Source organism: Passer domesticus, chromosome 2, assembly GCF_036417665.1.
Source record: "Passer domesticus isolate bPasDom1 chromosome 2, bPasDom1.hap1, whole genome shotgun sequence".
In the NCBI taxonomy this organism is placed as follows: Eukaryota; Metazoa; Chordata; class Aves; order Passeriformes; family Passeridae; genus Passer; species Passer domesticus.
In genome coordinates this window covers 7,297,333-7,309,411 of record NC_087475.1, presented here as the reverse complement: position 1 = coordinate 7,309,411, position 12,079 = coordinate 7,297,333, and the positions used below count along the sequence as shown (strand labels likewise).

General features: G+C 43.3%; 1 protein-coding gene across 1 annotated transcript in view; it reads left to right on the top strand.

The window, feature by feature from the left end:
• The first annotated feature begins 9,378 nt into the window (after positions 1 to 9,378).
• The window catches only part of LOC135293298 (amine oxidase [flavin-containing] A-like), a 34,679-nt gene continuing 31,978 nt past the window's right edge, over positions 9,379 to 12,079 (top strand). Inside the window, exon 1 of the mRNA XM_064407286.1 lies at positions 9,379 to 9,504. Coding sequence (XP_064263356.1) covers positions 9,459 to 9,504 — 46 coding nt within the window. The 5' untranslated portion in view covers positions 9,379 to 9,458. The remainder of the gene's footprint in view (positions 9,505 to 12,079) is intronic.

The following is a 12,079-nucleotide window of genomic DNA, read 5'->3' as shown; positions in this document are numbered from 1 at the left end:
GTGAATGCTGCATCCACATTTATGAATCAGAAAATTATGTGTAGGCAGGGATTTCCATTTCCCTTCTGGGGAAGTTTTGGGGGTTTTTTGTTTGTATTTTTTGGTTGCTTGTTTTTTGGTTTTTGTTTTGGTTGGTTAGCTGGTTTTGGGTTTTGGTTTTGGAGTTTTTTTTTTGTAGAAGCTCGTGGTGACTACTGCTACACAGCTCTGCAAAACTGCATAAGGTGGTGCTGATGGATTTCATCACAGGGTACCCTCAGTTGTTTTTCTTTTGCAGCAAGCACGTTGATTCGACATTATTTTTGGTTTCAGAGTGTTTTTAAATGGAGATGCAGATTAAGACATTTTTTTCTCTGAAACAGTCAAAAAGTTTAATATGTTACTAAGTTGCATGAAGCAGAAGTAATCAATATTATTTTAGAGAATGTTTTATATCATCAGATAAGCAATAGTCACTATAATAAATACTGCTGAGACTGTATAGTCACACCAGAGCTCAATAAACTTACTAACAATTCTCATTAATTTAACCGTAACCAATTTATTTGCAGTTCCTAATTACAGAACCTGCTAATTCATTGCTCTAGCCAATTTCTAATAGTTGATTATCCAAATTTGAGTGATTGTGTGAGGAAAAAGGATGCACACCCCTCTAAGTCAATTTAGGAACTAACACAATGTTGGGATCTGAGATCCTCTGTTTAGGTTTGCAAAAAGAAAGATAGATAATTAACATTATTTGCTTATTACAAGAATGTGATTCCTTGGGTCACACTAGAAAACATCCTGCATCTACAGGGTAACATGCAGTGAAGAACTTTAAAGAAAAGAAGGAATGGCACCTTAGAAATGACTTTTCTGTTCTCCTCAGCCCATCTCCCTGGCAGAGGCAGGGAATTGTGTCTGTGACTGATTTCTGCCTAGTGGAACCTAGGGCTGGGGCTGCTGCAGGGAGAGGAGGGCTGGCAGAAAGGGTTGCTCAGCTCCCAAACCCCTGCACTAAATTTGCTTCTCAGGAGGAGTGCTGAGAGTTTTAGGTGTTGAGTGAAGCAGCCAATTTTCTTGGAGAGAGAAGAAATTGTGCTCATGGCTTCAGTCCACTGCATCCTGCACAGGATTTGCAGTGGAGAACAACCTTTATTTCTTTTTGGATGCTTCTGTAGATTCCCAGTGCTGTTTTACCTGATAGACAGTGAGAGGGCATGACAAATTTCTCTGATCTAGTTATAGTAAAGATTTTTGATGTCTGTTTAGAAGTTGTTCTGTTTTTGGTTTTTTGTTACTGGCTGGAGTTGGATGTCTGTAAGTCTGATTATTTATTCCTGCTGGTATTTCTACCAGGCTTTTCACTCTCTCAGACCAAATCTTTGCTGTTTTGATGTCTACACTAATGATCTCCACTCATCTCCCCATATGCCTATAATGGCAGTTCTGCTTCTAAAATCCTGTCCAAGCTGCAGCCAGGCTTTGTGATCTATAACAAATCCTTGTTCTCCAAAGGTTGTATTATGTTCAGACTGTTGTTATCTCTTACACAATCTTTGATCTAACCTCAAATGATACCAGCAATCCATGAACTATATACAAGCCACTCTTTTATGGAGCTGGTAATTAAGGGGACATTTAGTTAATACCACTGAAAGTTCATTTCAAAACCTGATGCATAATAATCAGGTGAAGGGCACGGAGAAATCTTGATAGCAACAATGACACAGCAGAAATCTGCTCCAAGTGCTTTAAGCAACATGAGCAAAGTTCATTCACTTCACACAAAGTCCCATTCACTGGCTGGGTCACACATTGTGAAACACCAACCCTTCCCCAGAGGTCACAGGGGTCCAAAACCTGAAAAGGGTTAAACTAAGAGTGGAACCAAGTCAATTTAATGTGCCCTTAGAAAGAGCAGCAGTGGGTCTGGTGCACAGGGACAGTCAGAGACCTGAAATGTGCAGGCTGAGTGTTAAACCCACGCCCTGCTGCGGGGCTGGGACCAGGAGAGGTGACACAGAAATTGCTCCCAATTCCCCGAGCTCAGGCAGCTCTGCCATGGCTGCTCCCTGCTGTCACCTGTACCTCTTCTTGGGCTCTTTACACCACTTTTGGACAAAAATCTTGCAGACATCTGCTGGCAGCTATTTGGACAGCATTGAAAACACCACGTGTCCTGCCCAGCAAGGTCTTCCTCCCCATCAAGATGGGATGAAGGAGTTCCAGAGGTTTGGGGAGTGCCTGGAGCCCTTCTTCTGGACCTCCCTTGCAGGGTGTCCCCTACTGACTTCATATTGGAGCTGAAAGTGTCAGCCAAACAAAAGTTCCTGAAAGATTCATTTAATTTAAGCTTGTTGAAAACATCTCAGGGCTTCTTAAACTAGAAAGCAAATACAGATATATATGGTTTTTATAAAATTCTTATTACAGCAGTCAGTGACTATATTTTATACCACAGTTATTACAATAAACTCCTTTCGAAGGCAAATGAGTCATGAGGATAAATTAGAGAGAAAGAGAAAGACTTCATCGGTCTTGACACTGGCATTTGAACTAATGCACATAATTAAAGACAAAAAAATAGAGAGCTAAAGAGATTAAAAATTAGTTACCAGCATAATCTTTTTTGCCACACACGCTAACTTTAAGTTGAATTACCTCTATTTATTTTGTTAGCAGGAGATGTATCTGCAGCTATGTTTCTTTCACATCTTCTGAAAAAAAACCCTACTCCCACACAGAGGGATTGTACATTTTTAAAGGCAACAATTGTATTTTGTGATCATTTTCCCTTCAGAAGATGTTTGTTAAGAGGTGGTCTGAAATCTGTTGTTGCCACTGTAATGGAACTTGACTAGCTACGAAATTGTACAAACATCTAAAAATCATTTTCTTTCAGAGAGGCTGTGTGTGGGGGAAGGCTGAGTCTGGAGAGAAAATGGGTTTGTTGCATGTCACCTGCTACTTCCTGGAGCATTGTGTTTGTGTCTTCTAACACCAGGAACAAAGCTCTCCTCACCCTGACCCAAACAGCCCCTTCTCTGTGTGAGACCTGCCTGGGCACACCTGGCTTCTGGTACCTGGAAATTTCTGGTGCATTTCACCCACTGATGAAGCCTGCTTAATGCTCATCAGTAGGATGCTCAAATTTTGAAGAAAATTGAGGCATTTTCTTCATTTAAAAGTATGTGACAATTCTGAGACATACAAACAAGAGTGTCTGATGCTGTTAAAAGATCATTAATTGTTTCAGTCAGACTGCACAACCATGCAGAGAAGTTATTTTAAAAATTTGAATGAGATAATTCAGTCTCCCTCTCAAACTATCTTCTGTATTTTTGTACCCCACATGCTTAATTCTGTGGTATTACACTATAAAATAAAAAGTAGGGAATATTTTGCAAAATCAAATTATTGATGCTGTCCTAGCAAAGAAAGAAATCATTTACCTAATTCTTTGGTGGCTAAAAAGAACTTAAAATTTTATTCCATATTTCTGTAGAGCCAAAATATCTTTTGGCATCTTGAAGAAGTGAAACTTCATGCAGTGAGTACATAACAGGTTTCTCTGGGGGAACAGAAAGTTTCACTGCATGTAGCTGAGGGCACTGCCCTTGAGGGAGCAAGTCTCAAGCTTGTGTTTTGTTTTTTTCTGTTTCCGGGTGTAGAGGAGCACTTTGAAATTTCAGTTAATGTTTTAAATATATTCTAGTTTATTTACCTAAGGGCACTGAAGCCATAGTAGCTGACCTTTTCTTCACGGCTTTAAGAAAACTCCTGACATGCAGTTGCCTGTTTTCTCCACTGCAGAATCACAGGATGGGTCAGGCTGGAGGGGACCACCCTGGGTCATCTGGTCCAGCCCCCTGCTCAAGCAGGGTCATCCTACAGCACATGGCACAGGATTGTGTCCAGATGGTTCTGGAATATCTCCAGTGAGGAAGACTCCAGGCCTTCTCTGGACAATCAGTTCCAGTGCTCGGTCACTGCACAGGAAAGAAATTCTTCCTCATATTCAGGTAAAACTTTCGTTTTCTTCATTGTCTCCTGTCCTTGGCACCACCAAGAAGAGCCTGGATCTGTCCTCATGGCACTCCCTTTTCAATATTTATATCCCTACTTAAAGTCTCCAGGCCCTCAAATGCAGTGCAGTCACATAATGATGCCTTCTGCATGCAGAGCTGTGGAGCAGCTGAGAGCTTTGGAGCTGTGTAAGGGATGGAGAAGGGATAAGGAGGTCCTAAATCAATCAGGTGCTGAAGAGCAGGAGCTCTGCCACTGCTGGAGGCTGACTCAGAGCGTCCCACTCCCCTCATCCCCCTCCATGTCCCACTGTCTTGCACTGCACCAGGAGGTTTGTGGGATGCTCTGTAAATGAGCCAGAGGGAAACATGAGTCAAGGAGAGGGTGGACAGTGAATTTTTGTTGTCTGTGTTTATGTATCAGAAGATTCCTGGTTGTGATTATAAGGTAAAATGAACTAACCAAATGCTAATAGCCATGATTAATGATAATTTTCTTCAAGGTGCTTATTCATTGATTAGAATTCAGCACAGTGCCCAAAAAAGAGCTGGTCAGGAAGCATGAGATCACTAGCACTGTTGAAAACATGCCAGTAAAAATGAACACTGATGAATAAATATGCCACAGCCACCTTTGTGTACAAACCCATTTTTCATACCAGTGAAGATTGTTCTGCAACATCAGACTGGTGATGGTTTTCAGAGGGTTTTGAACACACCTCTAAGGAAGAAAATTATCTTGAAAAACTAAGAATATACATTCTAGTCCATAAAACCAAAAATTAATACTCAACAATGTCATCCACAGTTTACTAATTTGATTCTAACCAATTTTTGCCAACATGTTGAACAATCTGTTTGTGACCATTCCAGTGGATCTAGATAACTCTGTATTTAGGGGACTAGAGAGAGGTGAAGGGAATGCAGGAATATTCCCTAAGGGACTCACTGAGGGCATGTTATCATAATGTTTTACTTTCAAGACCTACTTGGCAGTGTCACGGTTTTAATGTTTCTTGAAATGCCTCCAACAGGAGAAGTTCCAAAACAAAAGTATCCCGAGGGGGCAGCAAGCACAGCCTGGAGCCACAGGCAATGCCAGCACAATATAAGGAAAAAAGGATTCACTCTGAGGGTGCTCAGACCCTGAAGCCCACAGAGCTCGTGGTTTTTTCATCCTTCAGTGCATTCAACCTACACAAGCCCTGGATGTGCTTTGGGCAGAAGGCTGGGTTACCCCTTCCGTGCTGTTAGTGAATACACATTTTCTCTCCTTCCTCTTGCACAAAACCCTTGGAGACAACGATCTGCTGCTGTTTGTTTGGAATTTGTTTCAGAGGAAAATACTCTAAAGCCTGGAACATTTTATGGAACTTTTTTTCCCCCTACTTATGGTGTGCAACATTGTCCAAATACCATGTGCTACATGGTATTTTATGATCTCTGTTACCGAGAAAGGCCTTGGGCAGGGAGAGGAGAAGGGGAAGGGGAATAAAACCACCATCTATAAACATTATTAGCCATATAAATTATCTACTGACCCTAAATTTAGTTTAAGATGGTCTAAAATACTGTTCCAAGATAGAAAACTGTTATTAGAAAATACAGTATCACCTACAGCTGAGTTCTGAAGTTGCTCCACACCGTGTGCCCTGTTGCCCCACAAAAGGACTGCCAACAGGGCTGCTGAGTCTGATGCCTGGGAGAGTTTATTTTTCACATTTTTTCACATTTCAGCTTGATGCAACCCACACTCCTAATCCTATAATTACCAGAATCATAATGTGTGTGAATGCAAATTTCTGTGATTTAGGCTTTGCAAAAGGCTCTGGTGCTCCCTGGAAAGCTCATCTTTGTGCGTGCAGAGTAGAGTGCTAATCAACACAGATGATGAGTTAATGGCAAAAATTTCAGCTGACAGTAACACTGAAGATGACAGGTTCTAGGGTACTTTAGAGGAGCTCTGTTGGTATCATTAAGACACAAGAATTACATTACTTTAGAGGTGGCTAAGTGGTGGTAATTATGACCTTGGTAATGACAATCAGACTTCCAGGGATAATGCATTCTTCACTTACATAATTTAGGTTCTATTTACATTTCAAAATACACTCTTAAAACAAGTAAATAACTAAAAAACCCTGTACAATATACATATATGTACAACAGATAATATACTTTATTTTTTGCAAAAACAATTTAATGCTAGAGATTTTCCCTGTGTTTGTGTTCTAATTTTTGGATGCATTGGCAAAAGAAGTAACATTGAAATCAGGAAGGAATGCAAAATATCTGTGTCTCTCATAACAATTATGACTGATTTTACACATCATTTGAGGTATTAAGCAGATACAAAATAACTGAGGCTCTTGATGGCATGATGTGAGAAGTTTGACTTCCTCACATCAATAGCTGGAAAAACTGAAAGCACAGCACTGGTAGTACAATAAAGGACTTGGTCATACACTTACTTTTGGAGACTTTTCTTCACGTTCTTTGATCAACAAATTGATCCATTTGTGTCCATTCTCGAGACTACCCAACAGTTTTTGTTGTTGCTGACACAGATATGATCTCAAGTGAAAGATTTGTTCTTGATATTCCACTGTATTTCTCAGAAGCTTTCAGTGTTTTTTTCCTGACAAATTTGAAAGTCTGTGTCTGAGACTTTCTATACCTTCACTTTTATGATCATGCACATTCTGCAGGCTCAGCAAATTATTGCTACAAATCAATCACTGAGGCAGACATAAATCAACTAGAGAGATTGCTAGGAAATGGTTTCAGCAACATAAGCTTCCTATATTCATCCTTCAGTGTTGTTTCCTTGTTTTTTGTACTGCATAACAAAGAGGGCCCATTGGTGAGCATTTCCTTCTTAATCAACTGTCCTTTCTGAGTGACAGCTGATTTATTTCCAAATCAAATTTTATCTGCTTGGAATTTCCTTTAGTGTAAGGTTTGGCATACCTTTATTTTCTGTGGATTTCTGACACATTTCAAATATTTTTTTAAAAACATGGTAACTGCATTTAGAAGAGGAGGATCACTCAATATGACACATCACCTTCTTCCTTCCCTACTTCTTGCATTTTCAGCAAGTCTATTTGTTTATACTGTTGTTTTCAAGCAGGGCTTCAGGGTTCATTTTTTCCCAAATCCTAGATCCCTGAGTTGAGAGAGAATTATTCTGAGTGCTCTTATTGATGCCAAGGACTAAGCAGTCACATGGCTCTGACAGGCATCGCTACCTCTGGAATCTGTCAGAGCCTGAGGTAACCCTTGGTAACCCCTCAGGAATTTTTTCAGTCTTTACTGCAGTGGTTGAGCCAAAAATTTGTGCAATTCACACTTGGATATCATCTCTCATCATTAGAGCTGGTCTAGGTAGAACCACTTCAGTCTCCACTGCCCTTCAACCAGACTCTTAGGGCTCCTTTTAGCACTGGAGATTTGTTGGCAAGCTTATCTGTCAGCACGTTATCTAGATGCACACAAGTTTCCTGCTGTTATCACAAAGGATGTTTTTGTTGCTTTCCTCCAAACTTGGCTTCTGAATTATGAGGGAGGTGCCCCTGAGTGAAGTTTTTGTTTGTCAGATTCCCTGTGAGCTGCCCACGGGAGCCAGCAGAGCTGTGGGAGTGGGTGTCCTTGTCTCCCTCGAGAAACAGAGATTTTTTTCAGCGTTGAGCACAAAGTGGGTGTTGGTACATTCAGTTTTCTCTTTCAGAATCCATAGCACTCTCACAGCCTTGGTCTCTTCCCGTTGTGCTCCCTTTACCCCGGCATGGAGCAGCAGCAATAGCAGTGATAATGAGATTCTGTGTCAGCAAATGATCCCCCAGAGCAGCAGGGATCTGCTGCTCTGCCTCACTACGATGTCTGGCACTTCTGTGTCTGCAGATATTGCAACACACTCACTGAGCTCTGCACTTACACTTTGTGAAGCACCTGTTCTTATTGGTGAGGAAGATCCATTATTCTGTCTCCTGCACCGTTGCTTAGTGATTTATTGATGTTTCTGCATTCAGTCCCTGCTGTCATGGAACCACAGAATGGTTTGGGTTTGAAGGGTCCTTTAAAGCTCAGCCTGTCCCTGCAAGGAGCAGGGACATTTTCAACTGCACCAAGTTGCTGGGAGCAACCTGACCTTGAGTGTTTCCAGGGATGTGTCATCCATTACACCTCTGAGCAACCTGTTACAGGGTTTCACCACCCTCACTGTAAAGAATTCTTCTTTATAGCAAACCTAAATCGGCTCTCTTTTAGTCTAAGCCTGTTATTCCTTGTCCTATTGTAACAGGCTCTGCTATAAAGTCTGTCCTCATCTTTCTCATAGCCCCCTTTTAAGTACTGAAAGCCCTCAATAAGATCTCTCCAGAGGCTTCTCTTCTACAGGCTGAGCCATCACAGCTCTTTCAGATGTTCCTCATAGGAGAGGTGCTCCAAACATTTTTGTAGCCTTCCTCTGGTTCACACCACCAGGTCTACATCTCACTCATTTGGACAATAAACAAAACCCAAAAGGTCTGTATTTTCTCTATAGAAGAGAAAACTGACTCATTTCGAAGAACACCAGCCAAAAAGTATTACAGTATTTTTGCATTCATTGGTCATACCCAGGCTTGGAATATGCAGAATTGGGCAACTCTCAGAAGTTATACCAATATTTAACATGAAACAGCGCTAGGATTTCCTATAATTGTGTGGGTTGTAAAGGTCTCCTGTGCTTATTTGGAGGGACATGGACAGGCTCTCTATTTTTTCCACTCCACAGAGACGACATTTACACTTTGGCAATAAAACCCCTCCGAGCTGTAAAACGCATGGACAAGGAATATCACAACCATCATGTATTCCAGCAGCTAAGTACAAAAAGAATTTTCACAACCAATTATTATTTCAGGCACTGTCTTCGGGAAGGTGGAAAGGTTAACCCCTTGTTCCCCGGCTTAAGGAGCAAGTATAACTTGATTCTAGTAGGAGGTGAGGCTGGCAGGCTGCCATAACCTCTGGCTGCGTGCATCTCCTCCTGCCCCGCAGCCACTGCGGGTCACTAGCGCGGGATTAAGCGAGCGCTGGCCCGTTCATACACTGCACCCCGCACCGGGCACGCTGCCGCCCGCCTGCCTCCATCCCCCGGCCGCGGTGCGGCACGGAGCCGGTAGCGATGGGCGCACCGGGATTCGATATTCCCGGTATTCCCGGCGATCCCGGTGATTCCAGGGCTCCCGAGCATCCCCCGCCCCGTCGGGCCGCGCTCGGAGCTCCGCGGGGGCGTGGCTAGGTGATGCCCCTCCCCCGAGCCGCGCCCATTGGTGGAAGGGCCGCGTGGCCACGCCCAGGGGCGGGGCCGGGCGGGCGGGACGGCGCTGGCGGCGCGCGGGGCCGGGGCAGAGCCGCGGCCGTGAGGGGAGCGGGCACGGCGGGCACGGCGGGGACAGCGCCATGGCCGAGAGATACGACGTGGTCGTGATCGGGGCCGGCATCTCAGGTGGGTCGCGGGGGGATCGGCGCGGCCCCCGGGCATCCCGCCGGGAGCGCTCCCGGAGCGGCGATGGAAGCGCGGGGCGGGGGTCCCGGGGGGCTTCAGGGAGAGGGGAACGATCCGTGCCCTGCTCTCACCCACCGCTGCTCCTCGCGCTGGTTTCTCTTCTCCTCGGGAGGGAGGCTGGAGGAGAAGGTTTGGCAGTGCCCACAGGTGGGGATGCAGGGATGCGTGGTGTTTCCACCTGGTTTTTTTTTTTTTAGATTGCCCGTGCAGATGTTTTATTTGGGAAAACGTTGCAGAATAAGCATCTGGGAGTATCTCTAGGTTAGGCTCAGCTGCTGGGAGAGGAGCTGTTCTAGAGGCAGCCCGATTCCCCAAGTGCCACGGACCGCTCACACTTCACCAGGAAACACTTCCCAAAATACTCTTAGCAATTGCATCATGGCCCCTCACCCTTATGCTTAGAAAACCCCGTTATATAATTATTTTTATGTTACCTACAATAAGAATGTTGCTGTGTTGGAGAAATTTAGTGTTAAGGTTGTCCCTCAGGTTAATTTTCTGTTGGCAGCTTTGGCCAGGTCTCAGTTTTCAGGTAGTTCTTCCTTTACTAATGATTCAGAAAAGGAGAGTTTTGTGACTGTATGATATCAGTGGTTATTATTATTATTACAGCCATTATTGGTGTGGGTAAAGTTAGGTCTTATTAGTATTGAGAAGGAGTCAGAGGCTTTCCTTTGGTGTAATCTGCAGTGAATTATGCATAAAACAGCAAATGGTTTATATAATTATGTTATTTCATTACTAAAAGAACAGTATTTTTTTAATGAATATTTGTGAATATGTAAATCAGCAAATAATCTGTAGCATCACTAAGCAGACAGGAAGAGTGTGGACCTAGATTTCCTTGCTTTATAGTTTTACCAGATGCCTGGTAATTTTCCTGCTAGAATGAGACATTTGGTCTTCATCCTTGGGGTTCCTGTAATGCACAGAGTGTCCTTAGGGAATTACCACCCCTTCTGTGTGCAGCTGATGGTGACATCCTCTTAATATGGTTTTTGGAGCTCTGACAAACTCTTGTTCCCTTGGGGGGGTGCCTCGTTCCTCCAGGTCCCCAACCTGTTGCAATATTTCAAAAAATGCTTTGAGCATTTCTATTTGTCTTGCCTCACTCGTACAAAAACACAAAGTTACTTTGTAACACCTGTGCCTTGGACCAAAGCCTGGTGTGGGGATTGAAATGGAGCCAAACAGAAAATTTCACGGTGCTCACAGTCCCTGAAAAATTGTCGGTGGCATGAGGAAGACAAATAAACATGTCACAGCACTCCTGGGATACGGGAACATTTTTCATGCCAATGGAAACCCCATGCCAGTGGCACAGAAATTGCTGTTTGCCTGTTATCAATTAGAACAGGCATCATTTTAAGAAAACAGCCATTGAAAAATAGACAATAAATGCCTTATTTAATAATTAATCAATTTTTACTCTACACTGCCATTCATAGCTGGAGGATTAAACTCTGATCAGCCTCTGGTCTGTTTTGCTTTTCTCACAGCTTCTCTGTTGCTACCATTCCTGCACCAATATACCTATACCTCAGTTCTGCCAGAGGTTAGACAGTGCTGCTTTCTGCTTTAAAAAAAAAAGTAATCTTTATCTAGAGTTCTGCTTCTGGTGGAATACACAGTAAATCATGCTCCAGTATGAACAGGATTTTCCCTCAACACCTCTCTGATTCCAGTGTTGACTTGCTGTTTGTATCTCTGAAATTGAATTTGCAGTTGACTCATCTGGTGAGATTTCTGTCTCCTCTCCTTCTATTGTATTTTAAATACTCACTACCTGGTGCTTGCAGGAAGGGAAAGGAAACTCTGGGATTCACTAGTTCTTTACTACAAATACATGAAATCTGTATGAGGTATAAGCAAGGTGCTTGTTCTATTAAGCGTGAACTTCCCAGGAGTGATGCTGTGGCTTTTTAAATTATTTGTCCAGTATTTGTGAAATGAAGCCCAAATCCTGACAGGCAGCTCTGGAGTTGTCTATTCCTCAAAGCAAAGCATGGTCCTGAGGGGCAGTTTCTGAACAATGAATTTCTCAACATGTTCTGCTCATCTCTGCTCCTGGCCTCTGCATGCACAGTGTGGTCATTCCAGGGACACAGAATTCCCTCTGCCTGTAGGGAACTCAGCCTAGGGGTGGAGGGAGCTGCAAAGAGTGCTTTTGGAAGAAAAAGCTCTTGGAAGAAATCTCTGCTTGAGTGGCTTCTTCCTCTGGGATTTTCCAGCTGTCCCCCATGGAATCTCACTAAAACTGTCCAGACTGCATCAGCAAATGCCTTTGCACCCCTGCAGAGAGGGAGCTGCAGAGGCTGGGATAGATTCCTCTTTCCACTTGGGCTTGCGTGTTAAAAATGTGGATTGTGGCCAGTAAAAGCCCCAGGCACATGTTGTGTCACTCCTAATAGATAATGTCCCCTGTAATACAGTTAATATTGATTACAGCATTTGATACCCAAGCATATTAAATGAACTGGTGCCTGAAGTTAAAGACTTTCCCCATACCCACAGG